A 13,833-nucleotide genomic window follows, 5' to 3' on the forward strand; every position below is an offset into this window, starting at 1 on the left:
ACGTGCAATTTGAACGTAAAAAAAAAATTTACTCTGTTGACGAGATATAAACAAGTTTGGCTTGGACAATTGCGACAGTCTACTCAAATCTCTTGTCCACTGAATGTGCTCATTTGCATCAATTCCACCAATTTACTTATCTTTTTGAGGTAGCTAGAAGAGGGTATAGTTTGTCTTGATAAACAAAATAAAAAAATATTTTTTATTTTGTGTGATCCATTTGAATCCAGTTTGTTGCTCTCTCTCTCACATTACCGCAGGTACAGCACAGGCATGTAAACAAAAGCTGTGGCCAACAAAAATGGCTAGTGCGGCCCCACAATGCATTGCAAAGTCACATGCACTTTCCAGCCCTATTGAAAAAACTTTGTGTATGAGGGATTTCACAGCATAATCACACAATTTAGGGGTGTCTCGTTACAACTTTTCCACTTCCGATACAATACTGATTAGGGCTGCAACTAACGATTAATTTGATAATCGATTAATCTGCCGATTATTACTTTGATTAATCCTTTAATAATCGGATAAAAGAGACAAACTACATTTCTATCCTTTCCAGTATTTTATTGAAAAAAAACAGCATACTGGCACCATACTTATTTTGATTATTGTTTCTCAGCTGTTTTTACATGTTGCAGTTTATAAATAAAGGTTCATTTAAAAAAAAAAAAAAAACTTTTTTTTTTTTATTTAAAAACAATTTTTTAAAAATGCCTCAGCACATACGCCATACTTGCCAACCCTCCCGAATTTTCCGGGAGACTCCCGAAATTCAGCGCCTCTCCCGAAAACCTCCCGGGACAAACATTCTCCCGAAAATCTCCCGATTTTCAGCCGGAGCTGGAGGGGGCGTGGCCTTTTTTCACGACGGGAGGACAACAGGGTGACAAGAAATAAATCATCCAGACTAGAGATAAATTGTATTATTATGTTTATTTTACCTAAAAATAAATATATTTATTAATTTAAAAAAAATATATATATATATATTTTTACTATATTTTGCTAAAAACATCAAAATTAATTGTATTTTTATTTGTATTTTTTCTGACTCCTTATTACATCCAGCCATAAAATTATACATTAAAATAAACATATTTGAAATAATTAATTTAATTTTAAATTATCATAATAATTCATTTAAAATGACCATATTTAATTATTAAAATAATTGCTTGTTTATCAACAACTTTAGCATTTTATTCATTACATTTTGAAGCTCTCAGAAGCCAAGTTATGTTATATTCCTTAATATTTATTTATGCAAGTTTGAAGTATCAATGATCTAAACACAGTTTTGTTTGCATATTTTCAGGATATATACATATGTATATACATATATGTATATATATATATATGCATATATATATATATATATATATATATATATATATATATATATATATATGAAATACTTGACTTGGTGAATTCTAGCTGTCAATATACTCCTCCCCTCTTAACCACGCCCCCAACCACGCCCTGCCCCACCCCTGACCACGCCCCCACCCCCCACCTCCCGAAATCGGAGGTCTCAAGGTTGGCAAGTATGACATGCGCATAGCAGAGATCCAACGAATCGATGACTAAATTAATCGCCAGCTATTTTTATAATCGATTTTAATCGATTAGTTGTTGCAGCCCTAATACTGATATTAACCGATACGATATCACCTGGAATCGTATTTACTTTTAATATTTTGTAGTGTGAAATGTTACAACAACAAAAAAAAGAGAGTTTACCGTATTTTTCGGATTATAAATCGCTGTTTTTTTCATAGTTTGGCGATTTATACTCTGGAGCGATTTATGTGTGAAATGATTAACACATTAGCGTAAAATATCAAATAATATTATTTATCTCATTCACGTAAGAGACGAGACGTGCCGGTAGAAGAGGAAGTGGCGCATTGTCTACCTTGGGAGTTGGCAGAGTTGTTTAGAAGCGACACCAAGGAAGAAGATTTTATCGGATTTAGCGATGAGGAGTGACAGATTGTTTGGTATTGATTGATTGAAACTTTTATTAGTAGTTTGCACAGTGAAGTACATATTCCGTACAATTTGACCACTAAATGGTAACACCCCAATAAGTTTTTCAACTTGTTTAAGTCGGGGTAAACGTATAGCATGTTCTATATGTTATAGTTATTTGAATGACTCTTACCATAATATGTTACGTTAACATACCAGTTGGTTATTTATGCCTCATATAACGTACACTTATTCAGCCTGTTGTTCACTATTCTTCATTTATTTTAAATTGCCTTTCAAATGTCTATTCTTGCTGTTGGCTTTTATCAAATACATTTCCCCAAAAAATGTGACTTATACTCCAGTGCGACTTATATATGTTTTTTTCCTTCTTTATTACGCATTTTCGGCCGGTGCGACTTATACTCTGGAGCGACTTATACTCAGAAAAATACGGTAAATGAAATGACTCAAACAGAAAACAATGGATGAAAACACTAATCTATTCATTATTAACCATCTTGAATTGACTTATACTATGACCTAGTGGCCATAATAATTCATTTAGTTAAGTAATAACGCAATGATGCGAACACATTTGTTACTGGATATTTGTTAATGCGCCTCTCCCTAAGTAATGTGCAACTATCATTTTCGTATTTTTCGGACTATAAGTCGCAGTTTTTTTTCATAGTTTGGCCGGGGGTGTGACTTATACTCAGGAGCGACTTATGTGTGAAATGATTAACACACTATAATATTATTGATCTCATTCACGTAAGAGACTAGACGTATAAGATTTCATGGGATTTAGCGATTAGGAGTGACAGATTGTTTGGTAAACATATAGCATGTTCTATATGTTATAGTTATTTGAGTGACTCTTACCATAATATGTTACGTTAACATACCAGTTGGTTATTTATGCCTCATATAACGTACACTTATTCAGCCTGTTGTTCACTATTCTTCATTTATTTTAAATTGCCTTTCAAATGTCTATTCTTGCTGTTGGCTTTTATCAAATACATTTCCCCAAAAAATGCGACTTATACTCCAGTGCGACTTATATATGTTTTTTTCCTCCTTTATTATGCATTTTCGGCCGGTGTGCCTTATACTCAGAAAAATACGGTATATGAAATGACTCAAACAGAAAACAATGGATGAAAACACTAATCTATTCGTTATTAACCATCTTGAATTGACTTATACTATGACCTAGTGGCCATAATAATTCATTTAGTTAAGTAATAACGCATTGATGCGAACACATTTGTTACTGGATATTTGTTAACGTGCCTCTACCTAAGTAATGTGCAACTATCATTTTCGTATTTTTCGGACTATAAGTCGCAGTTTTTTTTCATAGTTTGGCCGGGGGTGCGACTTATACTCAGGAGCGACTTATGTGTGAAATGATTAATACATTAGCGTAAAATATCAAACAATAATATTTATCTCATTCACGTAAGAGACTAGACGTATAAGATTTCATGGGATTTAGCGATTAGGAGTGACAGATTGTTTGGTAAACGTATAGCATGTTCTATATGTTATAGTTATTTGAGTGACTCTTACCATAATATGTTACGTTAACATACCAGTTGGTTATTTATGCCTCATATAACGTACACTTATTCAGCCTGTTGTTCACTATTCTTCATTTATTTTAAATTGCCTTTCAAATGTCTATTCTTGCTGTTGGCTTTTATCAAATACATTTCCCCAAAAAATGCGACTTATACTCCAGTGCGACTTATATATGTTTTTTTCCTTCTTTATTATGCATTTTCGGCCGGTGCGACTTATACTCCGAAAAATACGGTAACATATTATGGTAAGAGTCATTCAAATAACTATAACATATAGAACATGCTATACGTTTACCAAACAATCTGTCACTCCTAATCGCTAAATCCCATGAAATCTTATACGTCTAGTCTCTTACGTGAATGAGATCAATAATATTATTTGATATTTTACGCTAATGTGTTCATCATTTCACACATAAGTCGCTCCTGAGTATAAGTCGCACCCCCGGCCAAACTATGAAAAAAACTGCGACTTATAGTCCGAAAAATACGGTACTATTGGGTGCTTACTTGTTGTGTAGCTCATAGATCCTGTTGGCCTAAAGCCTACCATTTACCTTTTTGTAAATTAACTCACTAAAATACAAAAAAGACCAACCTTGTGTGGTTATTGGAGGACATTTAGCTGCTTTGCACAAGTAAACGCACTGCAGGACTGCTTGTATCAGAGCACAATTTTAAATGGAAGCCGATACTTTTTTATTACTATCAGACCAATATCAATGTCGGATCAGGACACCCCTAACTAAAGGATAAAAGTGAGGAAGTTGATTGCTATAAAACAGTTTTTCTTGGTGGCAGTGTAAAGCTGCTTGCTCTAATACAGGTAAAAGCCAGTAAATTAGAATATTTTGAAAAACTTGATTTATTTCAGTATTTGCATTCAAAAGGTGTAACTTGTACATTATATTTATTCATTGCACACAGACTGATGCATTCAAATGTTTATTTCATTTAATTTTGATGATTTGAAGTGGCAACAAATGAAAATCCAAAATTCCGTGTGTCACAAAATTAGAATATTACTTAAGGCTAATACAAAAAAGGGATTTTTAGAAATGTTGGCCAACTGAAAAGTATGAAAATGAAAAATATGAGCATGTACAATACTCAATACTTGGTTGGAGCTCCTTTTGCCTCAATTACTGCGTTAATGCGGCGTGGCATGGAGTCGATGAGTTTCTGGCACTGCTCAGGTTTTATGAGAGCCCAGGTTGCTCTGATAGTGACCTTCAACTCTTCTGCGTTTTTGGGTCTGGCATTCTGCATCTTCCTTTTCACAATACCCCACAGATTTTCTATGGGGCTAAGGTCAGGGGAGTTGGCGGGCCAATTTAGAACAGAAATACCATGGTCCGTAAACCAGGCACGGGTAGATTTTGCGCTGTGTGCAGGCGCCAAGTCCTGTTGGAACTTGAAATCTCCATCTCCATAGAGCAGGTCAGCAGCAGGAAGCATGAAGTGCTCTAAAACTTGCTGGTAGACGGCTGCGTTGACCCTGGATCTCAGGAAACAGAGTGGACCGACACCAGCAGATGACATGGCAAAGTTTCCACCATCAGTGATGGTTTGGGGTGCCATGTCATCTGCTGGTGTCGGTCCACTCTGTTTCCTGAGATCCAGGGTCAAAGCAGCCGTCTACCAGCAAGTTTTAGAGCACTTCATACTTCCTGCTGCTGACCTGCTCTATGGAGATGGAGATTTCAAGTTCCAACAGGACTTGGCGCCTGCACACAGCGCAAAATCTACCCGTGCCTGGTTTACGGACCATGGTATTTCTGTTCTAAATTGGCCCGCCAACTCCCCTGACCTTAGCCCCATAGAAAATCTGTGGGGTATTGTGAAAAGGAAGATGCAGAATGCCAGACCCAAAAACGCAGAAGAGTTGAAGGCCACTATCAGAGCAACCTGGGCTCTCATAACACCTGAGCAGTGCCAGAAACTCATCGACTCCATGCCACGCCGCATTAACGCAGTAATTGAGGCAAAAGGAGCTCCAACCAAGTATTGAGTATTGTACATGCTCATATTTTTCATTTTCATACTTTTCAGTTGGCCAACATTTCTAAAAATCCCTTTTTTGTATTAGCCTTAAGTAATATTCTAATTTTGTGACACACGGAATTTTGGATTTTCATTTGTTGCCACTTCAAATCATCAAAATTAAATGAAATAAACATTTGAATGCATCAGTCTGTGTGCAATGAATAAATATAATGTACAAGTTACACCTTTTGAATGCAATTACTGAAATAAATCAAGTTTTTCAAAATATTCTAATTTACTGGCTTTTACCTGTATGTCCTAATAGATGCATGCAGTTCTCAAAGGGTTATTAAATATTGCTCATTTAAATCATTTATATTATTGTTAATCAACTCTGAGTCATTTCTCTTTTTTTAATAGAGGAACAGCGGAGTACTGCTGCCAATATTCTAAGACTTATACATGGTAAGACATCACCAAAGTAAAAGAAAATATTAACAATTATGATAATTGCACATCATTCTTGTGAAAAAAAAAAAAACCCTTTGAGTTCTGTGCTTAAGCATGAACATGATTTATTAGTAAAACTAGGTAAATGTTGCTAATAGATGTGTGTGTTCTTTGCAGACCCACTGACCAGCCACATGGAGATGGTCACAGAGATTGTTGTTCCAACTGTGTGCACACTCTCCATTTTACTGAGTGCCATCTTCCTTATGTTCCTGCTGCAGAGGCGGAACTAGCAGAAAGAAAAGCAAAGCCCGCAATACACAACCGTGAGAAGACACACACACACACATTTATTTTTAAGTGAAGCAGATATTTAATGAATTGGGTGTGTGTACAAAAAATACAGTCAACAATTTGGATTGAACTTCATTTTGATGTGGAAATGAAAACTTCTCATTAAAAATATTGCTGTGAAAAACATCCACACTTGGTGATTTGTGAATTCACTTAACTTTCTTAACTAACACGGTGTGAGTTTATGCAAAGTTGACAAGGCTGCAGCACACCAAGGTGGAGAAGTAGTCAGCTTCCATGTTGTCTTCGTTCACTGTTTCGTTGGGATGATCTACAAATGGAACATTTTAAAAATGATTTATTAGTAGAGTTTTTTTTATTTTATTTATTTATTTTTATTTTTTTAAATTGCATACATTTTTATTTATAAAAAATACATAAAAAACTAAAATAAAGTGAAATACGTATTTATCTTAAACAATAGTCATTAGGGATGTCCCGATCCGATATTTGGATCGGATCGGCCGCCGATATTTGCCAAAAAATGCGTATCGGCAAGGCATGGGAAAATGCCGATCCAGGTCCAGTTTAAAAAAAATAACTCCGGTCCGTGTTTTCCAACGCACAGATTCAAATAATACCAGAGGTGGGTAGAGTAGCCACAAATTGTACTCAAGTAAGTGTACTGTTACTTTAGAGATTTATTACTCAAGTAAAAGTAATGAGTAGTCACCCAAATATTTACTTGAGTAAAAGTAAAAAGTATGTTGTGAAAAAACTACTCAAGTACTGAGTAACTGATGAGTAACATACACACACATATCATATATATATATATATATATATATATATATATATATATATATATATATATATATATATATATATATATATATATATATATACATACATTGATATATACAGTATATCATTTATATTTATTTATTTTGCCGTTTTTGTTTACATGTTAATGGTGTTTTAATGAATATACATGCATGTTTAACACATATAGATTCCTTTCTTTCATGAAGGCAAGAATATAAGTTGGTGTATTACCTGATTCTGATGACTTGCATTGATTGGAATCAGACAGCAGTGCTTAACGTCCACGTTTTCAAATGCAGGAGAAAAAAAGTTCCTCCTTTCTGTCTAATACCACATGAAAGTGTTTGGTTTTTGGTATCTTATTTGTCCAGCTTCCATATTCGTTTTCACACACTTTACAAGAAATACATTGGCGGCAAATTCCGTAGCTTGCTAGCTTGTTTGCGCTGGCTTTCGGAGACTCTTATTTTGAAAGCGCAGGCGCGATGGAGCGGCACTTTTATTGTGAAGACAGGAACTGTGCACTCAGTCTTTAGGCTTGTGACGGGATGTACGTTTGAAATAAAAAAAGTGTCTTTTTTCCTTCACACTTTTGATTGATTGATTGAAACTTGTATTAGTAGATTGCACAGTACAGTACATATTCCGTACAATTGACCACTAAATGGTAACACCCCAATAAGTTTTTCAACTTGTTTAAGTCAGGTCATGTGACCGCCTGGCTCTGTTTGATTGGTCCAACGTCACCAGTAACTGCATCTGATTGGTGGAACGGAGTCAAACGTCACTAGTGACTGCATTTTATTGGTGGAACGGAGTGAAACGTCACCAGTAACGCAGGCACTTTGAAGGTCTGTCTGACAGACCAAAACAAACAAAGCGTGCATTAAAAGATCGATAAAAATTAGTAGCGAGTAGCGAGCTGAATGTAGATAAAAGTAGCGGAGTAAAAGTAGCGTTTCTTCTCTATAAATATACTCAAGTAAAAGTAAAAGTAAGTTGCATTAAAACTACTCTTAGAAGTACAATTTATCCCAAAAGTTACTCAAGTAGATGTAACGGAGTAAATGTAGCGCGTTACTACCCACCTCTGAATAATACATTCCACTTTTCTGCTGCTCCCTATTTCCGTTCCGCATTTTCCAGCACACCTTCAACACATCCACAGGTCTGTGGATTCTCACGCAGTTGCTTTTAGCTGCTGGCATTACACGACAGGCTCTTCCCACTCCTTCTTCTGTCTCCTTCTCACAGACAGCAAGCGCAACTTCTGACACACGTCACATACGTATACGTCCTCTCCCAGCAGAGAGGTAGCAGCATGGCTAACGTTAGCTGTGATGCTAGCGCAGCCGCTAAGGTGCGCCCCTGCTCAAACGTCCTCTGCGCACGGCAAATCTATGCCACGCACAAAATCAAATACAAAAATAAGCGCATAACAATTTTCGACACACGGACACGACAGAGAAAACAGTTTTCGTCATCATTGTTCAAATATTGTGACGTCTGTCGAGACGCTTATCTCCATTCGGCGCCACACGTCCACACCATCAAAATGCCGAGGCAAAAATTTCCACATCAACACCGTATGAAAAAATTAGTGATTTTTTTAGTTGTGATTTCCTTCTCTGCATGAAAGTTTAAAAGTAGCATATATTAATGCAGTATGAAGAAGAATGTTTTAATGTAGACATGCAAGCCTTGAAAGAAAATGTTGAAAATCAAGACTACATTTCCTGCAAATGGATGCATTTCTACCCTATATTTTAACTTCAGATTTATTCTCATATCAAACTCTTTTGGCTGTCTTTTTGACACTTACATCAGGCGCCCCCCTCCACACCCTGGATTATAAATAATTACCGTAAATGTGATTATCTTGTGTGATGACTGTATTATGATGATAGTATATATCTGATAGTATATATCTGTATCATGAATCAATTTATGTGGACCCCGACTTAAACAAGTTGAAAAACTTATTGGGGTGTTACCATTTAGTGGTCAATTGTACGGAATATGTACTTCACTGTGCAACCTACTAATAAAAGTCTCAATCAATCAATCAAAACACATAGAATCATCATACTGCTGTGATTATATGCATCAAGTGTTCATTCAAGGCTAAGGCAAAATATCGAGATATATATCGTGTATCGCAATATGGCCTTAAATTATCGCAATATTAAAAAAAGGCCATATCACCCAGCCCTAGTTTCAATGATGCCATTTCTGTTTGTCATGTATAATTTTGTCTATTTTGTGTTTATCCTTGAATAAACAGGTCAGTTTCTTGTTACCAACCATTGTGTATTATTCAAACTCCCCTAATTCAGCTGGCTAGTTGTTATCAAGAGTACTAAAACCCTTTTCAACATGATTCTGACAACTAAGTTGGCTAAATAACTTTAAACTTTAATACATGCTCGGATAGGCCAGTATCGGTATCGGTCAGTATCGGTATCGGATCGGAAGTGCAAAAACAATATCGGTATCGGATCGGAAGTGCAAAAACCTGGATCGGGACATCCCTAATAGTCATTAATTTATAAGTGGTTGATTTATATAGGCTAATAAGTTAACGTTTTGTACCTGAAAAGTTTCGGCTATCTTGCTTCTGCAGCCTTCATTTTTCCATCCCACTTCAGGGGGGATGGAACAATCCATATAACACGTCACAGATGACGTCACGCTAACATCACGTGACACCTCTGATGAAGGCCGCAGAAGCAAGATAGCCGAAACTTGCCAGGTACAAAACTTTACCTTACTAGCCTATATAAATCAACCACTTATAAATGCACATTAGTAGGCTAAATGCATACCTGCCAACTTTTGAAATCAGAAAAACCTAGTAGCCAGGGTCCAAAGGCCACAGGCCCCGGTAGGTCCAGGACAAAGTCCTGGTGGAGGGTTCAGGGCTTCGCCCCCCGACGCAAAATGATTATTAGCATTCAGACAGGTTAAAATGTTGCTAAAACCATCACTTTTCTATCAGTCACAGTGACTTTTCAAAACAAAAATATTACAGCAAAAATCATATGGGTTGATTGACATGTTTATTCTGTAAGATAACTTCAATAGTTTGAAATTATTTTGACAGTTAATGCCAGTTATCCTGTCAACCTTTCACAAGACTTCAATTTGTTAATTGAAAGTATAAACAGTATAAACACTTTTTACAGTAAACAAATGGTAAAACAGTACTAAACAATTCCATTAAAAAAAAATTGGTGTCATTATTAACTTTCTGTCCAAGCTTGTATAATCTACTGCCTTGTTCAATTGTAAAAAAATTCTGTGCCTAAAATTCACATTTATATCACAATTATCATACTGTAAACATGGTAAGCTAACTTCATTAAAATTAATAGTCCTGTCAATAGCATGGAATTACAATTCAAATGTAGTTTTTTTGTATGCCTTTCAACAGAATTCAAAATATGAAAAATTAATGAAAATTAATTTAAGCCATCAGACACTTGAAAAGTGGCACATCACATCTCTAATGTAATCATTTGAACTTTTCAACAGAAATAGCACTGCAAAAATATTAAGGACATACTTCTGTATTTTGGTAGTTATGCTGTCAACATTTAACAAGATTTCTTCAACTTGGACTTGAAAGCATAAATAGTATAAACACTTTTAACAGTATGTCGTGCTGTGAAATACAGCCGACAGGATTGCGCACCAAACACGAAGCAAGGCCAAAGCGCATGCATGCTGCAGGAGAACAAAGGACTTCTTTCATTTAAGGTTTGTGATAAACCATCAAACTCATTCGTTAAAAGGACTCTATAGTAATATAAAGCAAATTTTTCTGGACATTATCATGCAAGAAAAGTTTATTTTTGGGACCGCGATCACCGCGTAATGATTTTTAAAGGTTGCATTACAAACATTTAACTGTCCCATGTAATCAGCCAGTGCGATTGGAAATCCATGCTCAATTATTGCCTCCGTAAATAAAACTTCGGCATTTATCACATCCAAAGAATCTGTTTGGGCGACGAAAAACGTTGAAAGTTTTCCACTTGTATCGCTAGCAACGGCATTAGACTTGTGTTTTTTTGTCCCAACGTGGTCTTTTACATCGCTAATTCCTCCGTGTCCGATCGAAAAATCTTGTCTGCACAAGGTGCAATTCGCGTAGTTTTCACTCTTTTTTTTTTTAAATTAATGAAAAACCGTATTTTTCATCACTGCAACCGTAACCCGGAATAGGTTGATGAAAACCGTACGAATTACGGGAAAACCGGAGTAGTTGGCAGGTATGTAAATGAACCTCTTCAACATAATAGTCATTAATATCATCTATCCAACAGAAAACCGTGAGGCCTCTGTTTTAACTCACATTAAGGTCAGCAAATATATTTTTTGTTGCTCTATAAAATGGATCAACATACATTCTATTTAGATATTTGATATAAGCATGGAAAGGACAAACCTGTTTCAAGGATTACATGATCCACCAGTGGTCTGTCGCTGATCTGTAACGACGTCTTGACTTCGCGAAGACCTTGCCCACTTGACAAGTCCAGTCCCCACATACCTGGATTCTGTCTGTAAGTCAAACCAGGTACATTTTACTTATGCATGGGGAAAACATGTACACACGAAACTCAATGATATACAACATATACTCTCTATTAAAAAGTAAAGTTACTATTATATTGGGAACAATTCCCAGTGATGCTAAAGAGTCAGGGCCTCAAGTGAGCTGGAGCCTATCCCAGGTAACAGTGGCAGAGGCAGACTACACCCTGAACTGGTCAATAATGGTCAGTGAGCGAAAATGGAAACCAACACAAGTACGAGGAGCGCATGCAAACTCCACACACAGCACACTCAGTACGGGTAGAGATTTTTCTATTGTATTACAACAGTATCAATCAATCAATCAATGTTTATTTACATAGCCCTAAATCACAAGTGTCTCAAAGGGCTGCACAAGCCACAACGACATCCTCGGTACAGAGCCCACATAAGGGCAAGGAAAAACTCACCCCAGTGGGATGTCGATGTAAATACAGATACAGTAAATTGTATTTTTAAGTAAGAAATATCTAGTTTCTCCTCAGAAAATAGACGGCTGAAGCATGTTTCGGGAGGATATTTTGTGGTGTTTTTTTGCTCAAAATCAATTCATTTTGCCTTCAAACGTAAGTTAGTTTAGCAGGTTTTTCTTAAGTTCATTGAAACAAAACACATACAGTTGTGCTCATAAGTTAACATACCCTGGGAGAATTATGATTTCTTGGCCATTCTTCAGAGAATATGAATGATAACACAAAAACCTTTCTTCCACTCATGCTTAATGGTTGTGTGAAGCTATTTATTGGCAAACAACTGTGTTTACTCTTTTTAAATCAAAATGACTAAAGAAAGTACCCAAATGACCCTGATCAAAAGTTGACATACCCCAGTGACTTTGATCTGATAACATGCACAAAAGTTGACACAAACAGGTTTGAATGGCTAATCAAGGTTCAAATCCTCACCTGTGACCCGTTTGTTTGTAATTAATGTGTGTGTATAAAAGGTCAGTGAGTTTCTGGGCTTCTGACAGACCATTGCATCTTTCATCCAGTGCTGCACACATGTTTCCGGATTCTGAGTCATAGGGAAGGCAAAAGAATTGTCAAAGGATCTGCGAGAAAAGGTAATTGATCTGCATAAACCAGGAAAGGGGTATAAAAAGATATCCAAGGAATTGAGAATGCCAATCAGCAGTGTTCAAACACTGATTAAGAAGTGGAAAATGAGGGATTCGGGTAGACCAGCGAAGATTTCAGCCACAACTGCCAGGAAAATTGTACGAGATGCAAAGTAAAATCCACAAATAACTTCAGCTGAAATACAGGACTCTCTGAAAAATTGTGATGTGGCTGTTTCAAGATGCACAATAAGGAGGCACTTGAAGAAAAATAGGCTGCATGGTCGAGTCGCCAGAAGAAAGCCATTTCTGCGCAAATGTCACAAAGTATCCCGCCTACATTACGCCAAACAGCACAGAGACAAGCCTCAAAACTTCTGGAACAAAGTCATTTGGAGTGATGAGACCGAAATTGAACTTTTTGGCCACTCGACCATGCAGCCCATTTTTCCTCAAGTGCCTCCTTATTGTGCATCTTGAAACAGCCACACCACAATTTTTCAGAGAGTCCTGTATTCCAGCTGAAGTTATTTGTGGATTTTCTTCGCATCTCGAACAATTTTCCTGGCAGTTGTGGCTGAAATCTTTGCTGGTCTACCTGAATCCCTCATTTTCCACTTCTTAATCAGCGTTTGAACACTGCTGATTGGCATTCTCAATTCCTTGGAAATATTTTTATACCGCTTTTCTGTTTTATGCAGTTCAATTACCTTTTCTCACAGATCCCTTGACAATTCTTTTGCCTTCCCAATGACTCAGAATCCAGAAACATGTGTGCACCACTGGATGAAAGATGCAATGGTCTGTCAGAAGCCCAGAAACTCACTAACCTTTTATAAACACACACATTCATTACAAACAAACATGTCACAGGTGAGGATTGGAACCTTGATTAGCCATCCAAACCTGTTCGTGTCAACCTTTGTGCATGTTATCAGATCAAAGTCACTGGGATATGTAAACTTTTGATCAGGGTCATTTGGGTACTTTCTTTAGTCATTTTGATTTAAAAAGAGTAAACACAGTTGTTTGCCAATAAATAGCTTCACA

The 13,833-nt window shown here is 36.5% G+C and overlaps 2 protein-coding genes across 6 annotated transcripts in view; one reads left to right on the forward strand and one right to left on the reverse strand.

The window, feature by feature from the left end:
* The window catches only part of lctlb (lactase-like b), a 24,463-nt gene extending 18,012 nt beyond the window's left edge, over positions 1–6,451 (forward strand). For 2 of the 5 annotated variants that reach the window (XM_072913989.1, XM_072913988.1), the window contains exon 14: positions 6,183–6,377. Coding sequence is in view for 2 of the 5 variants with exons in the window: in XM_072913986.1 (XP_072770087.1) it covers positions 5,976–6,020; positions 6,183–6,298 (161 nt within the window). In the remaining 3 variants the exon portion in view is untranslated. Of the gene's footprint in view, positions 1–5,975; positions 6,021–6,182 lie in introns of all 5 variants that reach the window. The other 3 variants (XR_012050649.1, XM_072913986.1, XM_072913987.1) reach the window with 3 other exon arrangements.
* The window catches only part of zwilch (zwilch kinetochore protein), a 25,609-nt gene continuing 18,156 nt past the window's right edge, over positions 6,381–13,833 (reverse strand). The window contains exons 17-18 of the mRNA XM_061969484.2: positions 11,575–11,690; positions 6,381–6,630 (exon numbers count right to left, since the gene is read on the reverse strand). Of these exons, the coding sequence (XP_061825468.2) occupies positions 6,542–6,630; positions 11,575–11,690 (205 nt within the window). The 3' untranslated portion in view covers positions 6,381–6,541. The remainder of the gene's footprint in view (positions 6,631–11,574; positions 11,691–13,833) is intronic.

This window comes from Nerophis lumbriciformis, linkage group LG10 (assembly GCF_033978685.3).
Source record: "Nerophis lumbriciformis linkage group LG10, RoL_Nlum_v2.1, whole genome shotgun sequence".
NCBI classification, from domain to species: domain Eukaryota; kingdom Metazoa; phylum Chordata; class Actinopteri; order Syngnathiformes; family Syngnathidae; genus Nerophis; species Nerophis lumbriciformis.